We start from the raw sequence: 16,607 nt of genomic DNA, 5'->3' as shown, positions 1-16,607 counted from the left end.
AGTTAAAAGTCCAGATTCTGGGCACTGGTATACTTACTGGTGATCCCTGAATGCCTATTCCAGGGGGCCCCATCTCCCCAGGTGCGCCTTGTACACCAGGTAGCCCTCTTTCTCCCTGAGAAGGGTACAAGGCTTTCGGTTACAACAGGTCTGAAAATGTAAACTAGCACATTATCCCTTTTTTCTTTTTAAGAAACAAAAGTAATATATTTTTTATACCTTTGGTCCCCGTGGACCTGGGTTTCCAGGAATACCAGTGGGACCCTAAAAAAAAAACAAAAAAACCAACCAAAAACAACCAAACAAAAAACCAGGAAAAAACCCAAATTATGTTTTGAAATCAAAGAGACTAGCTGAATTTTATTGCTAAAATTAGTCAGCGTTTATAAATAAACTACAATAGATTTACATATGCCTTCCCATGTGTGAGCCTTGCACTATTTCTAGACTATATTTTAGTGCACTTATGACACCAGTATAACATATATTTCAATTTTGAAATAACATAAAAAAATGCCCAACTTGTTCTCATTTCTTTCATTGCACAATGACAATTCTTTAACAGTTGTCCCTACAAGAAATGAAGTAATAAAAGCCTTTTCAGATTATGGACTTACTGGTGTTCCAGGCAGACTTGGTCCAGGAGGCCCCACATCACCCTTTGGACCTGGATGTCCAGGTGGTCCCATAATCCCACCAGGGTCCCCCTATAAAATAAAACTGAATCACTAATTGAAATGTCAGAATTTTTGCTTATGAAAAAAAATCTAATTATTATCAAGGTTATTCTAGAATGTGCCAGTACTTTGAGAAGAAATAGAGAAGATACTCCCCCCCAAGTATTTTCCTTTAAAAAAGTTGCAGAAGAGGAGGGCGTGTGGACATAACCACTAATAACCACTAGCGTTCTCTCAGTTTTCCATGCTTGCAGTGCATCTGATCTACACTTCTTTGTACCCAGGCCCCTAATATGCAGGCTGTCATTAAGCCCTGCTAACTAAATCATAGTAGCAGCTTCAAACTCACTCCCTCCAGCTATCTATCCCTAGTGCTAAAACCCTGGTCTTCACTGTATTCCTGTTTACACTTCTATTTCTTACTTCAGTGCATTCAGCGTCTCTTGCTCTGCATCTCTACAACTCCTCCTGCTTACACAGGTGGATTTGTGCCTTTTATTATGCTGTTCTCTTGCCTTTTTCATGCTCCTGCATCATTCTCTGTGATTCTTCTGAATCCACCACTTCCTATTTTGTAAGATGAGTACATTTTTGTCATTGTTCCATAGCAATTTTCTTCTCCTGTCTTTTCGTCAGCCTGCTTCTTCAAATTATTAATGGATTTTACTAGTTTCCCTTGTACCCCACAATGTATTAATACCATAACACATTACATAGCTCACAATATGCCTGTATGTCCTCTTTTCTCCCCTTCTCTATATTCAACATATACACACATACCATTTTTAACTCTTGCTGATGTAGCTGAATTTAAACTAATGCAAAACACAAAGCCATAAAGAGATCCCAGCCTTGGCTCACATCTGAAGACAGTATAGCTGCCCCAGTGCCAAGATGAGTATGTCTGACTGACGTGGGATTTTACACCTTAGTCTGGTTAAGACACTACACTGAAGAGGCTGTTCTGTGGTCAGGACCTGAACTGATATTTCTACACTGCACATCTTCAATGTAAGACCCCAATCCAGCCTCCTTAAAATACTATTTAAATTAGGAATCTAAAGATCAACTGGATTCCCAAATTGGCCTGCAGCATCTCCAAGGAGCACAAAGCAGGTTGCTGCTTGTACATTTTAAAATCAATTCATAAAGCAGCCACTCAGATGCACTACAAAAAGATGGAAGGTTACTTCAGAGACGACAGTCTCATATGCTCTAACATATCAAACGTAATTAAAGCCACTTAAAACATACCTTCTCTCCTTTAACTCCCGGGTTTCCTGGTACCCCGTGCTCTCCTGGTAATCCCTGTAATCAATAAAAAGTTAACTGTACATTTTTATACCTATTCCCTGAAAGATCATCTAAAGTTACAGATGAAAATGAGTTTTCACTGGATTATTTACTGTGTATTAGTATTGACCTGAAACGCTGAAGATTATGAGTTAATGAATGCTTCTTTGATCAAATACATGAATCATTTTTCTTTAAGTTGAAATGTAATAATGACAATTATTTTCTGGACCCTAACAGGGAAGAACCTCTGGACCCTAAACAGGCAGAGACTGACAGGTTTATTTCTTCAATTTCAAAATAATTCCAAGTCTTGAAAATCAATCATTTTTTCAAGGAAGTTGGTAGCAGGTACAAAGTTGGGTTTTAAGTAAGTGTCTCATCTTTTTTGCCTATGAAGGGCTGCATGTTTTCCTACAGTACTTAATTACTCAAATTTGTATCTTAAAAGGTTCAATGAATTCCTACTCCTGCACATTACTTAATCCACTGAATTTCTTTAAAATGTTTTAGAAATTTAATGGACAGTCAAATATTTCAAGCAAAATAAATATATTCCATCCTTTCTTTTGTCTAAACCTTCTCTTTCACATTTTGATTTCACTTCAGTACTTTCGCTTGCCTTTTTCATGAAGGATTTGACATAAATGCAGAGAAATGAAACAGATTAAAATCCAAACAGAAACTATTTAAATTATAGGGAAAGTTAAATTGTGTTCTTTTACTACACTGTAACAAATTCAGAAAACTTCTTCCATAACTCTTCAATGCTATTCAACCAACAACTCTATCAAGCATTTTATTAATACCTGTAATTTCCACATAAAATCTAAGTACAATACTTCAAATGGAATGGAAAACAAACTTTCTAAGAAAACGACAAAGAAACAGATATTGTTTGTATCTTTCTTCGCAGTGTAAAACACAGTTCTGTGAACACTGATGTATGAAGGATGAGAACATTTTCATGCCAGCAGTGAAGGTTCAACAGTGACGGTTAATACACTTCTTTTGGGTACCCTCACCCCTCGGCTCTTACCATCTAAACAGTCTACGTGCAGAAGCACAGCAGGTGATCGATCAGCCTCCACACTGGTGAGTCTGTCTCATGTCTCTTTATTAATGGGAGAGCTTGGGATGTGCCACTTTTAATTAGTCCAGGTGCTATCAAAATTTAAAAGCAGCCCTTACTGTTGCATCTAACAAGTAGTAGGCTTCTGCTTGAGAGTTCACCAGTTCAGGTTTTGACATTCTTACATGGACAAACACGTATTATCTGCCACTTGTCAGTGTTCACAAATCAAGCTATTTTTCACCTATGGCAACTATATAATGGCTTTAGGTACTTTATGACTGTCAGTAAGCCTCTGCACAATTAAATTGGCATATCAATCAACAATCATAAGAATAATCTCTCATTCTACTTTCTGTAGAAGTACTTTGGTAATTTAATCTATTGGACAGTAATTAAAAAAGGAGTTTTCTATTAAATTCTTTCCAACCAATACTTCTACTCTGCCTAAAGATTTTAATATTGTCTCTAGTTTTAACAGAATTATGTCTTACTCTGAATATGAGTTTTACTCATGAATCTGACCTAATTTTAAAATAATACATTTTTTTTATTATTATTCTGTTCACCTTATTAATCTTTACCTTTTTACAGGCAGGGAAACAATTCAGAATAATACAAAACCATAGATGGAAATAAGGAAAGCCATGTGTTTAAATCCTTGGGGTACTCTTAATTTCCCTGTTTCTTCTCATTTTGCTTCACACACACTGTCCTTTCCAGCTCACGATGTAACATTACTAAAACTTTGCTAGATTTTTTTAATTTTCACCTAGTCCTGTGAGATAAGAATAATTTTTGTAGAGCTAATTATCTGTGCATCAGACAAATTAGTATCATTTTTACTTCTTCAGATGGCAACGCAAAGACAAAAAGAACACAAGCAAATGGCAAAACTCTAACCCGAGACATCCCATACTATTGTGCTTCAACCCAATTGCTATAGTAGCAGCCACAAAAAGAGCACTATGGTAACTTCTGTGGTACTGCTTCACTGGCTAATTGTTCGCACACCACGCTTCTACAGCTTGGTGAAACTGCACAATACATACAACTTCTCCTGGCAGTCCCCTGGGTCCAACAGGTCCCGGAGGTCCTTGCAGTCCCTGTGAAACAATACATGCACAGTCAATATACCTGTTGTAATTGGGTGCAAACTGTTGAAAGATTAAAACATGTGGCATTAAGAATTATCTTCTACATGGAGCAAGAAGTACAAAGTTTGCTCATTCTCCCTGAATCTAATGTTTAGTCCAATAAATCTTTGGGACTGATATGTACAAAATTCAAAGTCTGCATACAAAGCAAATACAAGTAAATACAAAGGCACTACCTAAAGGGAAAGACAAAACAAAAGGAGTAAATCAAGATTTTCTCTCCCAAGGGTCAGAGCTAGAAGTGATTTTTCAACTATGTGATAGGTGTTCCTTCTCTTTTTTGAATAGATCTCATCAAAAGGACTCCAGAGCACTGAAAGAAAAGGGGATTGAGATGTACAGATAAAAGGACGACCTAGTGCAAACCCTAATGATGGTTTGGATCTCTGTGAGCCTCTTCAGGAAGGCATACAGTGTGAAGGTGATCTAGATTTCCACTGCAGTAACAGCAATTATTTCAGTAGCTCCTCCTACCAAGGAAAGACATTAGCCTCCAAAGAGCGGGGTAAGGAGTTAGAGTGGAGGTTCAGTTTTAAGATTGCAGTTTTGTGGACCCTATAGCTGTGTCTATTTCCCCTGGGACTTCTTTTGATGATCTAAGGAACCTGAGTACTATTGTATCCAACACGAATAGTGTTGGGTAGAGGTTACATTTTCACAGTTTCCAATTTAACCTTTATTTGATACAATTCAAGGCATCATGAGAGATTCTCAAGAACATTTGTGCTTCATTTATTTTCTTCAAAGCAAAGCAATGACTACTTTGACATTACCTGCAGTCTCAAAAGATTAAACATAGGAACTGCTAATGTACTGGCAGTGGTTCCTCCTTGCCTCACTGATGGATAAAGAGAATACACCCAACGACTGGTGGATTTGAAATTACAAAGCGGGTGCTCATATTCTTGAGTAGTCAAATAACATTTGAGATCTGCATAAATATACCTTGTGGAGTGATGCTGAGACCAGCAAGAATTTTATGAACAGCAGAACAGCCATGATCAATGCACAAACTTTCAATGTAAACAATTTGCATTCTCTGCCCTTTAGTACTAACTAAAGAGTTGCTAAAGAGTTGCTGGCATTCACAGTCCTCTTATATAACAGCACGGAATGTAATGGTTGTTAAGTACCACAAAAATAACTAACCTACCTTTGATCCTGGATTTCCAATAAGACCAGGTGGTCCAGGGTCTCCTGTTTCACCCTAATGATATTGTTTGAGAAAATAAAAAATCCAAACTTACTGTTATGTCTCCCAGTATCAGCTATGTACACAGTGTGTACAAGTCAAAAAATACCTTATCTCCTTTTGATCCCTCCATTCCAGCTTCTCCCTGAAAATAGCAAGTACAACCATAAGAAGTTAAACTTGAACTATGACCAACTAAGAGTTTAATTTTCTACCTTGAAATATTATAATACAGTTTGCAAACTTGAAAAATATTGAGAAAGCATTAAAGAATTTCTGATGCCTTGTACAAATTCTGAATGTCATTCGCCTTTCAAACTTGTTCTGTTTGCAGGTTTTCCTAGTGTTTTAAGGAAAAAATGTTTGAAACTCCACATTTGCTTACGGGCTTCTCCAGTCTAAAGCCTGTTCTTCAGCACTAAATGTCAACTGGTGACATATTGATGTCCAAAACCACACATTATTACAGTATGTCTTATTTTGGCTATTTTAATATGTTAATCACAAGTAGCTGAGCAACCTTCAGTTTTGTATTAAACAGCATAAATAGCATTTGTCAAATGTCATAAGAGAGGACAATAGTTAATTAAAAATAAGCAACAGATGTAAACAGACTCTTACAGAACAAGTGTTCTGAAAATATCCCCTCAAAACCCCCAAAACTATGCACACATGAAATGTCTATAAGAAAACTGCCTGATGTTAAAAGCTGCACTGGAAACTGGTAAAATAATTAAAATAATATAGTATAACCCACATATAATTTTGTGAAACAATTGAAAGAACCTTCAGGGAACAAAACCCCCATGTACTTTGAACTCAGTTCATGGACTGTATCAACTACAGAAATGCTGAGGAACAGGGCATCTCTGTTCTTTATTTATAACCTGTATGAACCTGATGCAGGTGTAAGACTATAACAACATATATGCTATCACACATAATCGCTGAATCTAATGGAAGTGTACAAAGAAAAGAATTACAGGATGAGTACAGTATGGAGATCATATCAAATCACATCATGAGTTCAAAACACAGCTGTACTTACTGGATCTCCTTTTTCCCCTTTTTCAGAAGGCTCTCCCTATGGAAACATAGGGAAGAGGTTAACACAGATTTACTTCAAATAGTAAATGGTACATACATCTGGTTTTGGTGAAAAGTGCTTGAAAAAAAAAAATTTAAACCTACATAAAATGTAAGTATATGGACTACAAAAGGGATGTAGAAAATCATCCTTACTTGAGGGATAATTTTGGTTTAATGACAAGACCATGACATGCACAGTCCTTTCAAGCAGAAGCACAGGGGAGGTTCAGGATCATGAACTAAAAAGAGTGATGCTGTGTACAAATCTGGCAAACTCTCAAACACATGTGCTTTATAACACACAAAATCATGAATCTCTTCATATCTACAGGGTAAGAAAAGTTTCTGCCTGCATGAAAACTGTTTATACAAAGAAACCAACTGGAAGCCTAACAGCTGAATAGCAAAATGCCTGTTATTCAGTGGATGAAGAACTGGGTACATCACACGTTCCTAGAAAAATACAATACACACCTATTCCCCAGTAACACCTCCCACTGAGTCTCTCTGGAAATCTGAAGCTTAATCTAAAAGATACTAACTTAGGAAGTGTATGTATAAATTTTAAAAATTTAAAGACTCCTGTTTTTTCATATAGACATTGAAGATCACATTTGTAACTTGAAAAAGTACGAATGGTGTTTAATTTGTGAGGCAATCACTGGTCACAAGCTTTTAAACTGATATTCAGTAAAAGTCTGAATGTGTTTAAAGTTAAGGACTTTAACAACTTTCCTTTTCTAAGGGAAATTTACGTGCATACTCTCTCAAGGAGGGGCTTGAGTAAGTTAAGGACATTCAGAGACTACAGTTTTTCCTATTCCCAAATGTATTTTTCTTGATTCTGAGTGTATTTTCCAGGATTTGATTCATAATCAGTATATTCAGCCACCTTCTAGTATCACACATAAGCACAGAAGTAAGAAAATAATTTACCTTTTCTCCTTTTGAGCCAGTTATTCCCAGTTCTCCTTTTTGACCCTTTTGACAAAATAAATTATGTTTAAAACCTTTTATATTACAACAAATGCAAATTAATTTAAATTATTGCTTTCTACAGGAGATCTGCAGGCTTATCAATAAGAAATATTGTCAATCTCATCACACATCCAGAGCACTTGACTCTCTTCTTCAAAGTCTGAAAGACATCCAGTTGTTAAAAATTCATTCCGGTGTTTAAACAGGACAGATGCTTATAAACAATATACCGTCGTATGGTGTGGATTCAGAATTTGACCTCCATGCCATTTTTAGAGGCTGACTATAGGTATATTTCATATAGCAAGTCCTATTGTTACAGAGAAATAGATCTAAATAGTCATGATTCACTATTAAAAATATTTTCTGAATTTCCACATTTTTTAGAGTATTTTCCCCCTAACCAGCAGGCCAATTCATTTGACTTCTCTTCAGAGAGCATTAAAGAAACCACACATAACTCTTTTGGCATTTTCCCTTTCTGGTTATCATGTATTACAGGAGAAAGGCTCACGTGCTGCACCTGCAGGATAGTATGATGAGCTGGATATTGGACTACACAGATCAGAGTCAGTCATACCTAAATCTGTATTCCTTCAAAGACCGTTGTGATAAATCAAATAAAAGGTATTGTGTTAAGGGTGGCAGAGTCAGGTTAGATTGGCATTTTGAAATTTCTCCAAATTAATCCAAAGTGCTTACAGTGTCTCCCTTCTGGCCTTTAGGTCCAGGGGTCCCAAGTAATTCCAGTAGTCTTGTATCACTCTAGGAAGAAATATCACCACAAAGATCAGAGAACAGAACGTCACTATTTATTTACAGTAACGATTTATTTATCATAACAATTTAATGTATTTTACCAGTATGTAAACTCAGAAGTTCTAATTTACTACTAGAAAGGGATACTAAATGGCTATGCAGCACATCTAAGTAATGTACTGAAGCAATACCTCCTTTATCATGCATTCATAGTCCAGTCAGACTAGGAGAAGATTAACAAAAGCATAAAAAGGAAATGTCTATGCTGAATATTGCTATGCAAATTTGTGGGTTTTTTCCTTAACTCAATGCAAAGAACACATTTTTATGCTCATTATTACAGTACAATTCTCAAGTATGTCAGAAAAGAAAAATAAAAAACACTTCTGTGACAAAAATACTTTTTACTTTCGAGCAGCGTGAAAAATAAATTAGAACTAATTTAAGTCTAGTACAGTAGTGAGAAGGAGAGGACATGAACGTCATCAACAGGCTCCTCATACTGCTCCTCAAAGAAAACAGATTTAGGGACCAAGGGTTCAGGTTGTACACTTTCTCAGGTATTATTGCACTGCATCTATTTACTCTTCTGTACAAGTTAAAGACACAATGAAACACGAAGCAAACTGTTTCCTTTTCACAAAGCCAGGCTCAGACTACCTAAGGGGAACATGTTTTCTTTTAACAAAGGAAAAAGCAACAAAACCAATGACCCTGAAAAATGAGCTTGAGTCTGGACCTAAGGGGTCCAAATCCTAGAACACCTGCCACTGGGTAGAATGAGAAACCTGAGCAAGCCAGCTCCCCTTGCCACGTTCCAGTTTCCATATCTCTAAAACGGGAAAACATTGTGACAAATAAAAGTGCCATTTACATGCCATTAATCTTTTAAAAAGTTGATAACTGATTATAACCTGAATAAAACTCATAATTATTTTAGAAATGTTAAGGTCCTCAAGGATCTTCTTCAGTGTTTAGGGTTTGTAACACTGTTACTACCCTAATTATTAAAATTATTAAAATTGGCTCCAGAGCAAGAGGTAGATACTCAGAGAAGGGAGCCCGAGTATTGCTGAAGGAGTTGACTACTGCTTGACTGAATCTAGGTGCCTGCTATTTTAACTATACTGTAAGTAACGATTTATTGTGTCATGCATTTCTTTCACATACATGGAGGGGAAAAAAAAGTGTATTAGACCAAATAATTACTTTTATGCTCTTTGCATATTTATCGGTCATTTGCTCTTTACAAAAAGTGTAAGTAAAATATGCCGAAGAAAAAGACCTTAGAAAAGTAATAATGAATTATTCAAGAATAATCTTTAATTATTATGAATTATGATTTTGAAACATTTCCTGAGCAGACTGTGATGTAGTTTCAATTGCTTTGTGTTGTGGCTTCATTTTTATTTTTACATGTTGGAGAACATTTTAGATTAAACCGATCTATATGCCCTTTCCACATACATTTAGAAGCAGGTTTGATTGAGGTGAACTTAGATATATCTATGTATGGAAAACTGGTAAGTAAAAAAGATGACAAGCAGAGGCCCTGAAAGCCCAGGGGAAGGATGGTAACAGTGACCTGAGAGTGTATAAACACAAATCATGAGACATCATTTACCAGTCGCTGAAGGAACGTAACATACAAAGCAGGGCAGAGCCAGTTTCTCGGCATAACAAAGAGAAAAAAATGCATGTATTGAATACATGCAAAGCATCTCATTTATGCTCAAAGTGCAAAAGACGTAACAAGGAGCAGTATAAAAATAGTCACACGCCTTCCAAAAACAGGCACAAAGGAAGAACAACGAGGGAAGAAATGCTCCAGCACTGTCTCCTGCCCTATTAAGGATCAATACTACTATTTATCCTCAGCAGGTTCCCCTCACCTTCATTAAAGACAGACTGCTGATCTTGGTTTGCCATCAAGCACAATTCGCTGCTGCAGTCAGCAATTGTATTTATAGTGCTCTCTTCCATTGTATGCACGGATCAAGTAAATTATGCTTTTAAAGACTTGCACTCCAGCCTCCTTACATGATAAGGTGATTGATACTGAGCCAGAAAAAGCTTGGTTGCAACAAATTATTTAAATACATTGTGCAAGTACAACTACTTATTGATACCACACAGAAATCAGAAGAATCACAAATAATCTGTTAAGAAAGAGAAAATATAGAGGAAAACACATCATTAGTTATGATGGGTCTTAAGATCTTTCTCACTGATGCCCCACATTTCTTGGTAGCAGTTTCTCATGATTCCTAGAAACAGCAATGCAAAGAAGCCATGCTAATATCCTCAGAAGAAAAAGATATTGAAGTCTCTATAGCAACAAAAATGTGGTCACAATTTAAAAACTTTAAAAAAATCCAAATGAAAGAAGACCTTGAGAACAAGCATAAAATGGTGGGAGATGCCAATACTGTTTCCTGTGGTTTAAGGAATCTCAAAAACCTCAGAATATCACTGAAATATCATCTTAAAAATGCAAATGATTGAGGTACATTACAAATTATACACTGGAACGTGAAAGATTGCTTGATACCTCCAAGGTGCGGTGAACAAAATCAGCACTCATCAGCCTATGTAATGGGGGGTGGGTGGGGGGGGGGGGAGAAAGTTACTGGTGCATACATCTGCCTACATAAATAATCAATGGCAAAGCACACAAGCTGTTCTTGTCTTTGATGACTTCTGATGTCTTTGTCTTGTCCTTGATGGGAATATCAATTCCTGTCATAAAATGTATGGAAACTCATGTTTCCTGTAGCAGTTGGAGACTTAAGTTGACTCTAGGAAGATCTGAACACATAGTTACTGAAAGCTTGCGTATTTGAATCAGAAAGTCATCTCCTCACTCATCTGAAACCAGAGCATTTCCTTGTTGAACAGTTAATTGATCATTACAGAGTCGTTAAAACCTTCAAACCAGACAGGTGAAGGAAGAAGACAATTGATAAGCTGTATAGGATTTAAAATATGATTAATTTATAGACACGGAGCAGCTGGTCTACGTTTTTCCCAAAATACTGTTAATTAGGAAACATAAGAAACCTTAGGAATTCTTAGAGCCTCACAATGATAAAAAACATGATTTTTGGAGACAGGTGCTTCTCAGTTCCTGAAGATCACGACTGTTTGCATTTCCTTCTGCAGAATTAACTTTAAAGGGACCATCAGGGTAAAAGAGATTAATAGTCTGGAGGTGGGGAATGAGTTACAATAAATATGGTAGTGATAGAGGAAACAGGGCTGGTATCAACGCAAGCTGTCTTTGGCAGGAAAAAGAAACTGGTAAGAAAATGAAAGGTATAAAATCCAAGTATAGAAAACTTCAATACATACATATGAAAAGGCAAACCAAACCTAGAAACTAAGTCTCCAGGTATGAAAATGTCTTCATCCAGGACAGCATATAAAAAATTGCCTTAATTCCTGATGCATGTTCCAAGGTGATATATTGATTTGGAATGGATTAAAAATCAGAGAAATCACTTCAGTGATAAAAGCAACTGGAAGGATACATTTGACATGAGTTTTGCTTCAGAATCACTGTTCAAAAAATTATTTTAGTACCCATCTGGATACATGATATAAGAAAAATATCCTAAATTCACCTGCTCTTTATAGTTATGCATTTTAATATTGAATGAAATGGATGTCTTCCAGGTTTGACTTGCATCACGTGAAGTGTGAAACACACAGTAAACTTTATATTAAGCAAATATTTCTGTAATGGTGCTTCATCAGTCTTTGAATGAAATAAGATTTTCTAATCAGGTAAGTTACATACTCACTTTGCTATCAATTAGGAAAACTTGTGTGATCTTTGAATTACAATCCCTTACAATGACAGACGCTGCCACCGCTTAAATGATTTGAAAAATCTGTGGTAAGAATTTTAAAGCTCCGTCACATGGAACGCTGTCCTATGCAATTTTAACTCTTTTCTATATAGCGCTTGTAGCTGCAAGAGGTTCTAAAATTAAGACAAGATTTTTATTAGTTTATACTACAAACATCAGGGCAATTCTCATGGATTGCCAGCAGATCTTTTACAATTCTGCCTTCTCGTCTTTCTATTCTACTCTTGGGATCATAACAGAATAGCTCAAGAAAGAAGAAATGGCAAGTATGGTTTAGAGCAATTAGGTTTACAAATGGGGACCTGGTGCTTTACGCTAACAGCTAGGTGGTCCACCCACCTCTTTTTATGAGTTATACCAGGCAAAATATATGTGAATAGAGGATGGATGGGAGGTGAGGCACACAGCAGCGGGATAGGTGACACAGTAGGTATGTGACTGGAGTGTGGACTGAGCCTGCGCAGGATGCAGAAAGGGGACAGGGAAGGATCTACCTTTTGAATTAGCTTGGAATGTGGTTCACAGGGATCAAAGCTGTGGTCATTTCTACTTTAGATACTTTTAAAGCATAAACACACACGACCTACATCAAATCTCCATACCTCATTATAGTGCTTGTTCAATGAATCCAGAATTCCTTTTAGTCCAGAAGGACCCTATATGGAAAACATGCATCAGAAGGTCATTTTAAGTTAACTAATATTATGTTTACATACCTATATTCAAAGAGCAGTGGTCATGTAAAAGGGTTTAGATTTTATTTGATTATACAGTAAATTATTTTCTGTAAGTTCATTATACATTTATCAGGCACAGAGGAGAAGGAGAGTCAGTTTCTAAATCCCAGAATTTTGAAAGCTGGCAACCTTTTGGAGTGAATCAGTCTGTCAGAGAAGGCAGGGGTGACATCCATATCAATTTGGCTACAAATCCCTTCTGGTATGAGCAGCATCTTTTCTCTGCAGCATTTTAAAACTCTTCCCAATAACACAAAGCACAATTTTTGATGTAGAAGCAGCTCCTAGTGTGAGTAAACAGCTAGATTTTTAACTTTGAGTACAGAAAATGAGGAATGCCAGAGTTCTCCAAAAGACCAACTTCCTAGTTTTATCAGCATTGCAAGTTTATACTTAAGTACACACCTTTCATCAAGAATTTCAACAACAGAGAAGGAACTCCCTACACAAATGCAGGCTTCGGATGGATAGATTAAAAACCATGTGCTTGGGAAAAAGAAAACATTTTTAGACATAATCTGCCCTAAACCAGGCCCTCAATGAGATTTTTAAGTGCTGTAAATCAGGGTAGAACACAAAAAAATTGTTCAAGATCTTATGAACTAAAACTAAGTTAAATATTACAAGTTACCAGAGTATCCCTCTTTAAGCTGAAATTTTCGTATCATGCAATATTACTATATACTCAATTAAGTCACTTGGTCTGAATGACCTGCATTTAACAAAGACAGAGCACAAAGGCAATTCTCCTCCTCTGGGGCTTTTTATATTTACAGACAATTTATCCTCTGCAGCTTCTGTGTTAGTGGGGAAAATGTAGCTGGCATACATGCACCCTGAAGATTGCTTTCGGAAATTGAATTCTATTCAGTTTTGAAAAGTGTTGTTCCTCAAAAAAAATGGAGGTTGTTTATCAGTCAGAGATGTTCTGTCAGAGATTAGTCAGCATTTTTATTGCACATTTTAATTTTGTATCAGGTCTTTATTAATTGTTTTATGTGCACTGTTATTATACATACATCACACTTACGACACAAATATTCTGCACTGTAACAAGAAAACAGCTTTATACTCTTTCAGAATAAGAATATATTGAAAATTTCTACCATTTTCATGCTAAAGGACCTGTAAAACTAATACAGGAAGTCACAGATCAAAATCACTTCTCACCCAAGTTACCAATTAGTCAAGATGAAAATACTGTTGTTTTCAATTGATTAAGACTTTTGTACCAGAACTGCTGTCAAATTCGCAGCAGTACAGCAGCAAGACTCCAAAGTATTGCTAGAAAAACTGAAAAACCTTCTATCCACTGATTTCAGCTCAGGATCCAAGGACAATACTGAAATGCTACATATTCTGGGTCAATATAAGCTAAGCAACCAGTTGTTATATTTTTTGAAGGAATACATCAACTGTTTACTACTTCAGAATTTTTGCTGTATAAATCATCAGGCAATTCAGGGAAAAAGATGATGCGATTTTGTCACAACCACCATCCCTCACAGCTGATAATTTCACATGTGTATAGAAGACGGCTAATATCCCCTGGTATCTTTTGGCTGCTATGTAGTCATATTTTGACGTGTTCTGACACAGCATTTAAATGAGGTAGGCCATGTTTTGCATTCTGACAGCAAACCCTTCTCTGGCAAGATGCGTCTGCTCTGTAGGAGTGCACAGAATGGCAGAACCACAGTTTGCCCACACGTAAAAGATGATTCTGTGAAACTCTGATGGCTCTCCTTAGCAGTAAAGGTACTTCCCTTGAGGTACTGAACTTGAAAAAGATGAGAAACAGAAGCGTGATTTTGATTTTGTTGGTTTGATAACTAGGCTACTTCCTTGGGGAAAAAATTTTCCATCTGATGGAAATTAACTAACAAAAGAGAGGCAATCACAAAGTTCCCATGGATTGTGAAGGCATAAAAACCTAGAAAGATGGGAAAGCCAAATTAAAGTCAGATAGGCAAAAGTTATTAAAACTGAAGGACAAATAAGTAAGACCTGGCAGAACATTACTGCAGCATCCCAGAACAAGCCAGGTGTGTTCTGAGACATCACCACTAAGTGATGAAATATGATCCTATGTATTTTACTGTGATTACATTCTAACAGAAAGACAGCAGTACTTAAATACTAGGGGACATCAGGAAGATTGGAAGCCACATGAAAAATCACAGGTGCCTTACTCCCTCTTTGTTCCCTAACACTGGAAGAGATACAAGGCCATAATTTTTCCCATTCATTTTATTTTTGAAGTGAATTGTCACTTCAAATTTACATTGAAAAATAATATATATTGTCACAATGTTTTGACTGAGGTGCTCACTCAACTCTGATTTCTGAAGTTAATGGCGGAATTTTTACTTCAATATCCACATTAAAGATGGCAATCCAGAATTGGGACTTAACTGTGATGACACTGCCTACTTACTAGACATCTTAACTTCAATGCTGTAATCTTGCAGTGTCAAATCCTTGAATCCAGAATCCTAGGAGGATTCTGTAATCCTGCAAGCAGTCAAAAAAAAAAAAAAAGTATTAAAAAGAATTTATTCTCCCTTCTCATTTGCCACCACGTTTCCTTTACTGTTTCTACAAATGAAACTGCTGCAACCACACCTGTGCTGTACCTGCCACCAACCCCAACCCCTCAGATATTCATACATCAAATAAATAATTTTTGACAAAATGGAAAGCCTTTGTCACAGTTTTGAAAAAAACCCAGACATAAAACCTCACAAAAACCCCAGAACTGTCTCGTGACTAAGGCAGTCAAGGGGAACTTAAGGCATTTGGGTTGAATTCTTGACTATGCCACAGCCTTTTTGTTACAAGAGCTAAACCACCTCTCTGGTTTTGGTCTTTCCATTTTCAAATATTGAAATAAATTTAATAATTTAACTTTTCCATCATTCTTTTTTTTTTAAATAATGAATAAACCCCAAGTGTACAACAACAGATAATATTTTTGTTCAAGGGTATTTTCCTAAACTCTAGTCACTTTCTTTCCTTCCACACTGTTTCTCTCCACTAGTATAGCTGCACAGTCCACCCTGAAGTCACTACAGACAAAAAAAGAACCGATAAGACTGGTTTGCAAGAGGAGAAGCAGTATAACTTCAGGAGTTCAAGAACTGTTGTACAGGCAGTTTCTAGGTTTTGAATGACAAGTTTGCACATCTGCCACTTTGAAGCTCACCTGAGTGAGGTTTCCTTTTTCTTTTTTAATATCAAATTGTGTAATTGAGAGAAGTGAAGCACACAGAGTACAGTTGTATGAATAAGAAAAGAACTGAAAATGTGTCCTGATGGTTTTCCAAAATCACAAACAGGTTTCAGATGTTATTTCTATAGACAAGGCAGGAACAGAAACACAGGTGCTTAAAGAGAAATAGCTCCAAACTGTGAAGTTACTGGGTTTTATAATATATTTTTCTCTCTTAACTTTTATAGTTAGTCTGCATCTCTGTAAAGGTGAGACTGCCAAAGAAATCTACCCAATCTCACAGTCCATGCAGCAAAAAATGTGTAACAAGTAAATTACACTGGTTGCATCTCAAGAACAGGCCATTTTGGAGAACATTGCACTGCATGTAACTCAGTGTAATCACTTCATCCATCTATTTCAGATCTGTGCCTGCCCATTAAAATAAAATACTGTTTTTCTGATTACTATAAAGTAAAAAATCATGAAACTCATCACTGCAGATGTGCAATATTGTATAACTATTCCAAAGAGCAAATGGAAAGATGATGAAGGCATGATGTCTGCCAC

General features: G+C 36.5%; 1 protein-coding gene across 3 annotated transcripts in view; it reads right to left on the bottom strand.

Annotated features, from left to right (window-relative positions):
- Positions 1–16,607, bottom strand: part of COL19A1 (collagen type XIX alpha 1 chain) — a 203,092-nt gene that overhangs the window by 49,572 nt on the left and 136,913 nt on the right. For all 3 annotated transcript variants that reach the window (XM_037392293.1, XM_037392291.1, XM_037392292.1), the window contains 11 exons: positions 12,692–12,745; positions 8,161–8,223; positions 7,417–7,461; positions 6,440–6,475; positions 5,501–5,536; positions 5,353–5,406; positions 4,095–4,148; positions 1,932–1,985; positions 618–707; positions 220–264; positions 38–115 (listed from right to left, as the gene is read on the bottom strand). In XM_037392293.1, coding sequence (XP_037248190.1) covers positions 38–115; positions 220–264; positions 618–707; positions 1,932–1,985; positions 4,095–4,148; positions 5,353–5,406; positions 5,501–5,536; positions 6,440–6,475; positions 7,417–7,461; positions 8,161–8,223; positions 12,692–12,745 — 609 coding nt within the window. The remainder of the gene's footprint in view (positions 1–37; positions 116–219; positions 265–617; positions 708–1,931; positions 1,986–4,094; positions 4,149–5,352; positions 5,407–5,500; positions 5,537–6,439; positions 6,476–7,416; positions 7,462–8,160; positions 8,224–12,691; positions 12,746–16,607) is intronic.

This window comes from Falco rusticolus, chromosome 6 (genome assembly GCF_015220075.1).
Source record: "Falco rusticolus isolate bFalRus1 chromosome 6, bFalRus1.pri, whole genome shotgun sequence".
Taxonomy (NCBI): domain Eukaryota; kingdom Metazoa; phylum Chordata; class Aves; order Falconiformes; family Falconidae; genus Falco; species Falco rusticolus.
Note: the sequence above shows the minus strand (reverse complement) of the source record. Positions and strands in the feature narration are given on the sequence as shown.